At 40.1% G+C, this 13050-nt stretch overlaps 1 protein-coding gene across 1 annotated transcript in view; it reads right to left on the bottom strand.

Moving 5' to 3' along the window:
- Positions 1 to 1203: 1203 nt before the first annotated feature.
- ip6k1 (inositol hexakisphosphate kinase 1) overlaps positions 1204 to 13050 on the bottom strand; it is a 43419-nt gene continuing 31572 nt past the window's right edge. The window contains exons 4-7 of the mRNA XM_088917764.1: positions 8895 to 9099; positions 8251 to 8432; positions 7022 to 7197; positions 1204 to 4975 (exon numbers count right to left, since the gene is read on the bottom strand). Coding sequence (XP_088773890.1) covers positions 4415 to 4975; positions 7022 to 7197; positions 8251 to 8432; positions 8895 to 9099 — 1124 coding nt within the window. The 3' untranslated portion in view covers positions 1204 to 4414. The remainder of the gene's footprint in view (positions 4976 to 7021; positions 7198 to 8250; positions 8433 to 8894; positions 9100 to 13050) is intronic.

Here is a 13050-nt window from a genome sequence, read left to right as displayed (position 1 = left end):
TGTTAACATGAAACACTTCTGAATTTGAGTCTGTATTTTCAAGTTTAATCATGGAATAAAAAGCTGCATCATGTTTGAATGTTTGTACTCATCATGTACAGTAAATAAAATATACAAATTGATTTCAATATGAAAATCAAAATTGAAAAATCTTTTTGATTGGATGTCTTGTTCAAGGGATAAATGATGTTACTACTGTTCATTTTTGTTGCTGCTCTACAGGTCATTTGGTTACACAGATGTTTTATTATTAATGAGTATTATAATGTTATAATATTCAACCATTATTTACTCTCGGCGGTATTTGATGAATAAAATAGATTCTGAAAAACACTTCCACAATACTGTATTTTCTCCTTTACCTCATAACTTTTTCTGTGCTTACCTCAAAAAACTGCATGTTCAAGGCGATGACTGGAAAGATTCCTGGCAGGTCTACAAGTTTAATTTGCTATGGGTATTCTTATGCTTTAAGTACCACAACATACATAAAATTCAGCAAAAGTTCCTATCTGCCTGCACACAGTTTTAAAAACTTTCAGAAGTTTGTCTAGTATACTTGTATGCACTTAGTTGGATGTAATATTAACTAATTGTACTGACCTGTTTTGCAGCACTGATATTATTTGAATGTTTATATGTACTATTTCTCGTTTCAATTGGAAGCTAAAATGTTATTAAACCCATATAGTCTTACTTCCCAAGTCTTCTTTAAGCCAGCAGCATAGTGCAAAAAATACAAATTATTTTTTAGCTTGTGGTACATGGAAGAGTTCAAATGCAGCAGTTTTAATATAGGTTTGAGGCGACTGATCCAGTTTCTGATTCTTAAGCAATTATATGTACAGTAAGTTCCAAAAGTACACATTCCATGCTGCAGCTGAATGCTTCATGAGATTTCAATTTTCACCTCAAGTGAAAAGATGTTCAAAGCAGATCAACATGGTAGATCATGGTGATACCCACAGCATACTCTGATCCCTTGACCCATTTATCAGCAAAATCTGCATATATTCCACGTGAATCACTACCCAAAACAGGAAATTCTCTGATGCTTCCTATAATCTTAATTTCTATGACATGGAGGGAAATTAAGATTATAGAAAGATTCTATAGGAATTAAGAATTTTCAGCCATGAGCAATTCCAAATAAAATCCAGTTTCTGTCAGTTGCCAGTGCTGTTATGCTGCAAAACATTGGTAGGATTTTTATTAACCATTTATTGGCTTAATCCTAGGGAGTACATTGCTCTAACATTGTTACATGAACATTCTAATACAATGAATCTATGCCACTGGGCTTGGCAACTGCTTTCTTTGCACTGCTATACATTCGGAAAATAAACTACTATAAAGCTGCCCAGACATGACAAGACACAGGCATTTGATGTCTGGTGTGAAAATGTAATGTAGCCAGAATTCCCTATTAAAGGACTGATTTATAACACATCCAAATTTCAAATTGCAAGATTGTTTTCCTATCAAAATTAACAACATGGATTCATATAGCACCCTTTATTAATCCAAAGACTCCCTAAGGTGCTCTAGAAAAATGGACCCAGAGGAAAAACATATAAAAATATATTCAGGCCCTTTTAAATAAAATGTATGCTCCCTGTACACCAGATATTATAAAAGATTAAATGAGATTAAAATACAGTAGAATCTTTCAGTGTTTTTCTTAAGTGTACTGTTCCAGATGTGTTGCATGTCAATCACTAAAACTAATATATACACATAAATAACAAAAGAGATCAGACACATTTTTTTAAATAATTGTTTTAGTTCACATTCAAAGTTGTCATAAAGATGTCATATTATATTTCTTCTTAAAAAAATATCCATCCATGCAACAAAAAAAGATACTTTGAATTTTTGGGGCAATATATTTCTCTACTAATCATCTGACTCATTTCTATGGAAAGACTGGGAATAAACATCCAACAAAGAGGAGGGTTTTATGACTTTAAACCAATCCCCTTTAAAGAGTGCAGACTTTTTTATTTCTTTTAATTTGGCCCAATCTTACCTTCTCTGGCATATAGCAGAAGTTCAATTTTACTAGAGACTGAACTCCACAATAGAAAGAAACAGCACAAACTAGGCTATTTTTGAAATGCTAAAATATTTTAAATAAAGAATAAAATATATATTTCACATTACTAGTATGTGTTTCTATGTGACTAATCTGTCTACTAGGATGCAACTGTTCAACCCAAAGAGTTGTGACTGCAAATATACATCAAAAGCATGACAGTCTTAATTGGAATAGACTAGTACCCAGAAGATTTGTAGCAGATTGCACTACATAAATTCAAAGGAAATGTAGTCCAAGCCATGCAATATCATTTAGGCAATTAAAAATTCACTTAATTGTGAGACCAGTTGCCTCAGAATGACAGAAGAAAAAATTGTTAAAACGTTATTAAAAATGAGAATTTTCAGCAACAATCATTAGTTTCTGAAGCAGTGGGCACTGAAGCAAAGTAAAGTCAGTTCTGCTGGTCTCAGAAAAATCACCAAAATGGAAGACCGTCAGTTAGCTTTGGCACTGAAAGATAGGCAATCAGGAATGCTAGCACAGGAATGGTAGACATCAATATCAACACCCATGTCACTATGCTAAGAGATGTCAGAAACAGTACATAGCATTTTTACTGTTACTTAAGGAATGACTTTCCCTTTGGGGAATCCTTTCCTAACTACAATCTGTATGCTATCTCTACAGTTCTGTTATACACTTAAAACGGCATTTTAAAATAAAAATTAAGAAAAGTGTTTATTTGCAGTTATTGAAATAAAAATTCTGGTTTCACACCAGTAACTTTAATGTTATCACTGGTGCCCACCCTGGTAATAAAAATAAAGAATTTCTGAAGTTAAAAATTAGTACAAAAACAACATTCACAACTTGGGCAGCCTGTATTTCAACAAGTACCATATAAGATCTGCTTCACATGAAGGACATCTGTTGATCATTAATACTCCTCTGCAATCGGAAATCTAGATCTAAAACATTTATGCTAACAGAGCACAGGAGTAAAACTGTGCATGTACATGACTGCAACAAAGATTGTGGTTTCTCGATGACACACCTCCTTAATAATCCTGTTATCCACACACCTAAACTTCACAGTATGCCAGAGAAGGACATGACAGTGCAAAATTAAAAAAGAAAAACTACAATCTAAAAGAGGTTCTGTCTACAGTGCAAACTTGTTTCATTTTGACAAAGAACAATCTACCCTTGCAACACTATGAATGAAGGACCTTCCTTAGTCATGGTAGAGACAACAGACAGAACAGCAGAACAGAACAATCAGTTTTGTCTCGTTTTTGCTACATGTGCTGATGGAGTTTAAAAGGTTTGACTCGCGGTTTTTTTCCACCCCTTGACCAAAAACACCAAAAGAAAAAACATCGTAACTGTAGTTTGTCTGATTCACTTCTACATGCGATTACAAGACACGGTTTCTTCCAAGATCATCAACCACTCTGCACCGAGGAGTGGCTGAATAATCCCAGAATAATGGATGACCAGTCTAAACTGCTCCCCTAAAACCCTTAAAGGGAGAGTCTGAACAAAAACAAAACATGGGGCAGCTTGCAAGATACAGACTAGAAAAGCCAGAGAGGCTAATCAGATTAAATGATGAACTACATTACCTTTTTATACATGACTGTATATATATATGTGTCTATATATATAAAGTAAATGAAACGATCCAACAGATCTGAAAGGAAAGCTGGAAAACAAAAACTTGCAAAAAATAAAAACTGTGATCTGTATTATATTGTTTTCTTCTAAAAAAGCTGTGGCGTGACGTTGAGTTGGGTTTAACTTGGATAAATTTTCTGCTAGGAAAGCTTTTGAAACTATTCCCACCATGTACGTTCCCCCTTTCAGACTCTAATGGGAATACCTTAAACCTGTTGAGACAAATGTTTTAAAGGGATGTCACCCTTATACCCCCCCGCCCCCCAACCCCAACACCAACCCTATGGTGAAGAAAGAGCTTGACCCCTGACTTGCCCTGAGCTGTGACTAGATAGTTATTCGTGGCCTGTGATATACTGAAATACATGTGTTGGCCACATGGTGGCTATGTGCCCACTTGAGGGGTATGTCTCTGTATTTTCCTAGGGGCTGAAGCCACATCCAATCAGGCAAAGGATCCAGCTGGAGGTTGTTACTGTTTTCTAGGCTGCTGATCCATGACAAGAGTGAATGTTACCAGGGCCCTTAACATCTTCATTTCCAGACTGTTTATTGCCAAGGAAGACAACATTCCCTAGTCTCCTCAGACATAAATGTGCTTCTGTCTGGGAAAGGGCCTCCTTGCGTTTCCATGAGAGTGGAGGCGCTGTGGGCTCCGGGGAAGGTGGAGAGCAGGAGGCGGGGCATCTGTTCCAGCTACTGGCTCTCGTCTCGGATACCTTCCAGAATTCTGATCAGGCTCTCCAGTCCGAACACGTAGCCCCTGTCGGGCCCATCATGCACCGTTTGGTCGTCGCGGAAACCTTTGAAGGTGCTGTGAGCAAAGTCTATCATGCGTACGTCCACTTTGGGGGGCGGGCGCTTGGGCTCTGAGGGGGGAGGGGGCTCCTGGCGTGGGTGGGCACAGTCAGCGGGCAGCTGGGTTGTCTCTGGAGAGCCGTGTGCCACGGGGTTGGGGCCGAGGCTGGTGTCCCTCTCAGGCGATGTCTCGGCTGGCTTCTGCCAGGGCTCGGGCCCCAGTTCCTTGCCATCGTAGATGATCAGCAGGGAGCTGGAGTAGAAGCGGTAGGAGGCCTGGCGCTCCAGCACTGCCTTCAGATTGCGCAGTTTGCCCAGGACGGGCTCAAAGAGGTCCTTCCGCAACTGGCTGCCATTGTGCATAAACTGGTAGAGTGCATGGCGGAAGCCCTCGATGGACAAGCCCCGGCCATAATACTTGTTCCTGCACAGATAGTGGCCAGTGTTCATTTGGTATACCTGGGGGACAAAAAATGAAGAAATCAGTGTGTTACTTCTAAGCATACTGACTTGTCATTTTACACATCTCTGTGATACGCAGAAGTGCAGTTTTATCGTTGTGCTTATCTCTGTTTGAGACAAATTCTAAAGGAATGTTACTTCAGCAAGGTTCGACGGTCAAACAGGTGTGTGAAAAAATTAAGGGTCCACACAGGTAGAGAAACTCAGCGTAACAGGTGTAGAGGTTGAAAAAATAATAATTTTATTTTTCTGCATCAGTGGACTCTGCTTTTCATGCACACAGTCCAATTAAAAGCCATTATATTACCATCGTACATTGCAATACGCATCTCGATTCTACCTGTAACAGCTACTACTCAATCTGATAACATCTATTAATGTCTTGTCTTAGTATTTTTCACTTTGGGCGGAGCACCAGACTTTTCTTAATACACAGAAAACACTGGCAATGGAAAAATCCAAGTCATATCTGAGCACAAAAGGGAAAGTGCCTGCGTGCTTCCTCAGAGCTCATCCTAATTTGAGTTGCGTCAAAGGGATCGATGCAGTTCATCACTCATGTCTGTGCCTGTCTAGCATTCCCTCTGTGCAACCTGGCAGGAGGGAGACATCAGAAAGCAGGAAAGTCATTTCCAAATACCACTGTCTATACAAAATGTGTGAGATCAGCACTGGCTGCTGTCATGGTTATACAGATACTGGCTGGAAAGTGTGTATATGAAGGCACAAACAGCAAGCATGCTGGGACCAGTGAAAAGTTCAGATTTCCATAATTAATCCAAGCAAAAATCAATAAAGCTGGTTCAATTTTCTTTCTTTGTGGGTGCGTGAAACAACAGCAACATATTCTACAATCTTGAATATGTAATATGTGGTGCCTGATTTGCTGAATCAGAAACCAACTAGATTGCAGATTGCTACCAGCAAAAATTATTTTAAAATAATTTTTAAATAAATGTATCTTTCAATTGTGTCAAGCTTTAATATTTAATGTGCAATTTCTGATATCAATTATTATTACACTCTTCATTTCATACCAACAATTAAATTTTGATAGGAAAAATCAAGTTACTTGTATTAAAAATAGTATTTATTACACTTAAAAACAAGGCTATTATCATGAAAAGAGAAGCTAAAACAGGATTACACATTAAATCTACCTGATCATATGCCAATCGCGCTGACTGTTGAATGTGTTGAAAGGGCAGACTTCAAAATTCTTTCACTTACTTATAAGGCTCTCAGAGGCCAGGCGCCTGTCTATTTAATGGAGCTGATTAATGTATATAATCCAAGTCACCCACTTAGATCACAGAATGCAGGTCGTCTTCTTATTCCACATGTTAATAAAAAACAGCTGGCAATAAAGCCTTTAGCTACAGGGCCCCTAGTTTATAGTCTGCCGGCCTACGTAGGGGATGCCTAGTCAATCTCAGGATTTAAATCCAGACCGAAAACCTATTACTTCAGCCTAGCCTACTCACTCCTTACATCATAACGTGTTGCAACTATGGCTGCTGGTGTTGCTGTACATGCCATTGTGTGTTCTGACCAAACTATCCTCTTCTCCACCCCACATGTGAGTTGGATGCTGCACCACTGCCATGGATCAAAGAGGGACATTGCGAATACAGCTATCACTTAGGAGGATTTGCTGGTCTACAGAGATCTGCATGGAGTACTGGAACACAGAAGGACATGATGGAAGACTTAATACTCCACATGAAGTACTTTTTTTAGAATTGTATAATGTTAGCATGCCCAGAGGTGTTTGGAAGATAGATAATCTTGGACCCCCAGAGGTTTTCTTTCTCCTTATAGAGGAGTTTTTGGTTCCTCTCCTCCGTTGTCTTCTGGCTGTTTCTCTTTCTGTATTGTAATGTCATGTATTGTCACACAGCTTTGTTAAGTGCTTTGGGGCAACCTTGTTGTGAAAGGTGCAATATAAAAATAAACTGCATTGAATTGATCTCTGTAACTAACTTACAGTGGAGCTCTACACTTTTCCCCTCAGGGGAAAGGTGTAGTAGAGAGTTTTCTCACCTGCATGCCACACACACGCACCCCCAGAGTGGCAGAGGTGCTCTGCTCACACTTCTTCATCTGCCTGGCAGCCTTCTCCTCAGAGGCGTCATCGCCATGCTGCCGGGTGCCCATCTTCAGGTCCAGAATGCAAGGATAGCTAAAGTGGTGCACGACGTTCTCTAACAGCAGGAATTCTGGGAAGGCAGTCAAGGAGCAGTAAATACACCTAATGTCAGAGCTCCCCTCTTCAAATCTAGTCTTACCTTTCTAAGCCACAGAAACAACCCAAGATTAAGTCTTCAGACCACAGCTCAAGTAAAGAGCAATTAATTTGGCTCCAAGCACCTGAATGTCCAGTGGATTTAATTATTAAACCTAGAGATTAAATCTAGTCATTAAATCTGTGGCTTCTCTAGAACTGACAGGTTATTGACAGAGTTGTAGGGTTGACAGGGCTGATGGGTGACTGACAGGGCTATAGGGTCTATTTCACTTTCAAGGTAACAATTTCAAAGCCACCCTCAGCTATTCTTCCACAGTGGTGCAGGGATACACAGGTACATTAAAAGAAGTTCATGAATACTCTGTAAAATTATTTTCAAGATATATGTTTGAGAATTTTGCCTACTCACAAAAATAGTATTTGGTTTTAACATTTTGAAATAGGAAGTCAAAGTTTGAGAAAAATCTTATCTTACTTGTTCTTGGGACTGTCCTGCTTAATGACATAATCCTGAAAGATAGATTAATCTATACCTATCTTCTTGGACTCTTGCAGTATAGCCTTTAAAACTGAGAGCACTGCTCATGTTAAAAGCTGGAGCCATGTTTGAACTCTGCAGTAGCTGCAGTACCATTCAAAGAAGTGTAGATGGCTCTCTCTGATCTGGGTGTTCTCTGACCTGCTGTACAGTGAGCACGCCATCACCACAGCCTCTAGTTTTAATAAGGACCTTTACAAACAGCTGTTTTCAAATAAGAAATGTTACTTAGATTTTAATGGTTTGTCTGTTTGCTTTTTAACATTTGTCAAACAAGGGGGGCACAGTCCTAGACCATCAACAAACAGGAATGAATGTGTACATGCGCAACGGGGGTTAGTTTAGCTGGGTCCTGATTTCTACATCATGTTGATAAAACCAATATCTTTTAGGTGGGGAGCACAGTTAGGAACTGAGCTTGGCATGCTGTACATTTGGCGAGGTAGCCAGTCTAGTGATGAAAAGAAAGAGACTGGGAAAGGATACTGTAGAGCTTCCTGTCCTTGGATTCAGAGCGCATGCGGCTAAGCTGCTGTTTGTGACAGCGCAGGCTCCAGGGGTTGTAGCTGATCTTCTCCGAGGTCAGCCCACTGTTGCCGTCCAGCATTTGGAAGGGCACGTCTGAGTGGATCTGCAGCTCCACACGAGGGCTCTTCAGCTCCTGTAAGCTGTGGGGCGCAAGGCATACGATAAGGGCTCCCCAGGACCAGCAGTGCCAAATCAGCAATCAACCCCCAGTACACACATTCACATAACGTTCTACATTCTCATTTCAAAACTGATCCTCGCCCTTCTGTTTCACTTATTTCCTTCAGCGTCTTAACGCATCGCCTGGAAAATCAGCGGCTCAGTGTGAACACGTATTTTCCTTAGTCATGGTAGAGACAACAGGCAGAAAGGCGGATGAACAGAACAAACAATCAGTTTTGTCTTGTCCTGCTTTGGCTTTATATGCTGTCATAAGGCAACAGAATGTGAGAATCTCATACTGCCTCTCTGCACACCTCATCAGAACTATTAAACAGACTTGGCTTGTCATTTTTCCCAGCTCTTGCAACAGAATCCTTTGCCCGCCTCAATAAAGGCACGCACAGTTGGACTCCGGGGGGGGGGGGGGGCCTGGTCCTCACCTCTCAGTGCTGTCGCTCTCGTGCGCCGCCCGCTCCTCCTTGTGGTCACTACTGGAGCGGTGCAGGCTTCGGCGAGAGTGCTTCCTGCGCGGTTGGTCCCGTTCTGGAAGGTCTTCGTGGTCCAGGCCCTCCGTCTCCACGTAGGGGTACGCCACCAGGTTAATGTAGCCGTCGCTGTCGCCCTCAAAGCACACCAGCACCATGCCTGCAGGTGGGAACCGAGCCGAGCACAGTCACAGGGAGCACCTCGATCTCCCGAGAACCTGAGTTACTGCACCAGGCTGGTCAGTCTGGCACAGAATCATGAAAACCTTACCTTTACATTACATTCTCATACTGCTTGTTCTTGACTGCTTAGATTAAACAATGAAAACATCTGATCGCCAAAAACAACTATAGCTTCTATTTCTGGTTTTTGTCTTGACGATAGCGATTCCTTTTAGCGCAAACAACACTATGAAAATCACTTCTAAAGTATATGGTAAGATAAGAAAAGAGCCAGCACTTTTTTTCTTTAGAAAACATTGTCCAAAGCCCAGTTTTTCATTCCTCTGGAACCTTATAGTAGATGAATGTAGCTCTTTAGTAAATTCAATAAATTCAGGCCCATTTCTAGGGAAGATCTTCATTTACATCTCCATCTGACTCCAAGTATCTCTCATGTATAATACATCGTGTTGCCCCTTTTGTCAAAATTAGAGATGGGGATTAAGAATTATGAATTTGACCTAAGACAGGGATGGCTTGATTTAATTCCATTAAGTCACAAATGGGTGAACATTATCATTTAGAGATACAGGATAGCTCAGTTTTAATTTTCAGGTATTTTCATTGAAAATAATGCTAAAACTATTTAAATGTGCCAAGTGTTTAGAAGCTGATGACATGAGGGTGACCCATAAAGCCTGCTGGGATGTGAATTCAGAGCTGACGACTCCTGAAGGAGCTCAGACTGATCAACAACAGAATGGGAGGACCCGAAGGAAAATGAGGTTGCTCTTTTGATGTTGGTGGATCATTAGGTAGCACTCTTCCCTCTGGATCAGTATTTCCAAATCAATGCCCCCAGCACGATTATAGGAGACACTCTTCTGTACAAGATGCGATCTTTTGATAAGATGCTAAACTGAGGTTCCGACTTACTAGTCTTTAAAGATACCATTACACTGTAAGAGTAAGGGTGTTAACCCCAGTGCCTTGGGTAAATGCCACTTCGGACTACAGCCTGGACTCCCTAAAATTCCCCTTTAATTTAAATGATAAAGCAGCCATCTAATCTGGTATACAGCCAACTATATTCACAAGTGCAACTGAACTAGTATCAATCACTAACACAAAAAGCTATTAACAGTCTGCAACGGTAAAGTTGAATAACTCTCAATATCTGGTTGGGCCTTGTACTTTACTACTTTCCTAAAATTGATCAAGTTAATTTAACTTGTTAAGGGACAAATGTATGTAATGTGACCTCAGCCATCATATAAAATGATTGGAAAACATTATTATGGTTTAAAATACCAAGAATGTAATATTCCAAAAAGCAATGTGTAAGAATAATAGTTCACTGTTAAATGTCTTTTAACTGAAAAAAAAAATGAGCTGGCCCACATCAACAAATCCGTTTATGTCAAATATTTGCCACAGATATATTTTGTGAATGAGATATGTATTTTTTTGCGTGTGCAGGTTTGTAATATATAAATGTGTATAGCAACCAATATACTGTAGCTTCCCTAGTAAAAAAAACGCCTGTACATCTGTGGTATATCGTAACAATAAATGTGGAAAAAATTCAACCAACGAGAAATATTACCTTTTCATTCAGAGGCAGCTACAGTACGTTTTCAGGAAGCTTAAACACTAACTTAACAGGAAAACCTCAAAAAGGTTACAAATACAGGCTAGATACAAGATCGCACGACTTGAAATAATGAAAAACTGCTGAGCAGCAAGGTCACTTCATTGTGCTTCCTATTAGCCCAAGCAGTAGCACTGCATCCTTTCATTAGAAAAGGGCAGGAGAGGGGAGAGTTAATAAGCCACTGTCTTTCTGCTGACTGGCAAAGTGCTGCCTTTTTGTTCTCTGATCCCTCCTTGATGATGTCACAGCCAGTATGGGGAAGTAATGAATGGAGACAAGGCTGATGTCAGAGCGCAGTTTAAATGCAGCCAGGATCAGGGGGGTGTGGACCACAACACGAACACAGCGGCTAATTCGGGAAAGGCTAAAGGCTCAGTTTAATGAGCCTAAGGATTTGGCGTCTTAGCTTGTTTTGCAGTGGTTTTAAAGAGATGGAGCCCAGATCTGAGGTGAACACGTACTTGCCCTTTCTTCCTGCAATGACAGATCTCCCCCCAGCAGCTGATCGCGGGGTAGGGCATCTCTCGATGCCAGATTTTGTGCAACACGGCACTCAGGGAAGCGCGGAAAGGTTAAATCGTAGAAGGGCAAACTCCTTTAGAGTGCACTTTCACACAGCCAGTCGGGCTGTTCTCAAAGTACAAATGACAAACATGACAAATAAAACCCTGCCCATCCATGACCAGGCGAAGTGCATAGTTAGTGGAGCTTTTTAAATGCGTTTCCAGTGAAATCTGTCATGGGATTTTGACTGTTGAGCTATTTTTGTAGATGAATTAGACTTTCTCCTCCCCTAATATTCAAACAACAAGCCCACTCACTGGATTCTTCCCCTCTGGTCTGACACAGCTATTAAAGTCTGTAGTGACCATTTTCTTTACCATTTAAGTCACAAGCATTTTCTACTGGAATGCCCTCCACACCCTTTTGAAACTAGATCAGCAGTATCATGAAAAAATCCAAGTAGTAGTCAGAGTAAACTGAATTTTTCCCTGGATTATTCGGTCAAGACACAAAAACATACTTCAATATGATTACATATTCCCAATCAAGAGCCTTGCAGTGTTAGAAATGCAAGAATTATTGACCCGATAAAGACAAATCCAGCAGTATCCAAAAGTACTCACCCCACTAATTAAAATGATTATTAAACTGCTTTACTTCATATGGCATTAATGGATGAAAACATCTCTCTTCAGGCCAATGATGGTACTATTCCAAATGTAAAACCCTGCTGCCTTTGTAGAGTACTGCAATACATGATACTACAATCAAAGCACTCAAGATCCTTAGCAAGACTTTACCGTCCTGAAGACCAAACACATGAGATGACTTTTCTCCACAAGAAGTGTGAATTATGCCATTCTATTCCCATTGCTTCTCTTCTGATTCAATCAAGTAGCAGTGAAATCTTTTAAAGACATCTTTTTAAGACCGACAGTAACTGGGCTATGATTTTCCAAGCTTAAACACTTAGTGGACAACACAGTAAAGACTGCAAATGTCAATGATCATTACAGTGTTGGATCTGCAAAAGAGGAAAGTCAAAAGGAGGTTTGTTTCACTGGTTGCTGTAGGTTAAAATGTGCTCTGAGCATCAATGCTAACTCAAGAGGTCACAGAAAATAGAAGCACTCAGGCTGACCAAGCAAGGTTGGCCTATATTCTCCATACAGCACCTGTCCAGGAAAGACAATAAAACCTAAAGGAACAAATGAGTGTTTGCCTGAACAAAATTCAAAATATTTCTAACTCATAACTGTATAATAAAAAAAATCATGTGTGATGCTACATGATTTGTGTTTTCGGTTGCCGGGCCTTTTTTAAACAAATCTAATTTTCTAACCACAATTGTGAAAACTGTGTGTATAAGGAAGCTCAGAATTGTGTTGCAATGCCAACACAACACATACAGACTGGCCACTCCTCTGCTGTCCTATTTTTAATCCATTCTCCATTTCAGTCATACCTTTGTTGTATGAGGATAATTCACCAGCCTTATTGTCATGTGTTAACAATGCCAAACTTGTGGGTATGGGCTATTTTTATCAGCGACAGATAGGCTACATGGGAGCAGAAGAGTCAATGAATGGAAAATTGGGAGAATAAATTTGCTTGCCCCACTCTGGAAATAGTACAGGAGTGACACTTTTATTTAATTACTCATTTCAGCACAACATAGACACTACCTTTCTGGCTAATGCTACTTAGTGAGTGCAGAATTACTTTGACCATTCATTTGCTTGAATGTTATACAATCCCATGTAAGGAAATATTTTTGTTTAAAACATTTCT

Source organism: Atractosteus spatula, chromosome 5, assembly GCF_055471065.1.
Source record: "Atractosteus spatula isolate fAtrSpa1 chromosome 5, fAtrSpa1.hap1, whole genome shotgun sequence".
Taxonomy (NCBI): domain Eukaryota; kingdom Metazoa; phylum Chordata; class Actinopteri; order Semionotiformes; family Lepisosteidae; genus Atractosteus; species Atractosteus spatula.
This window is presented reverse-complemented; position numbering and strand designations above follow the sequence as displayed.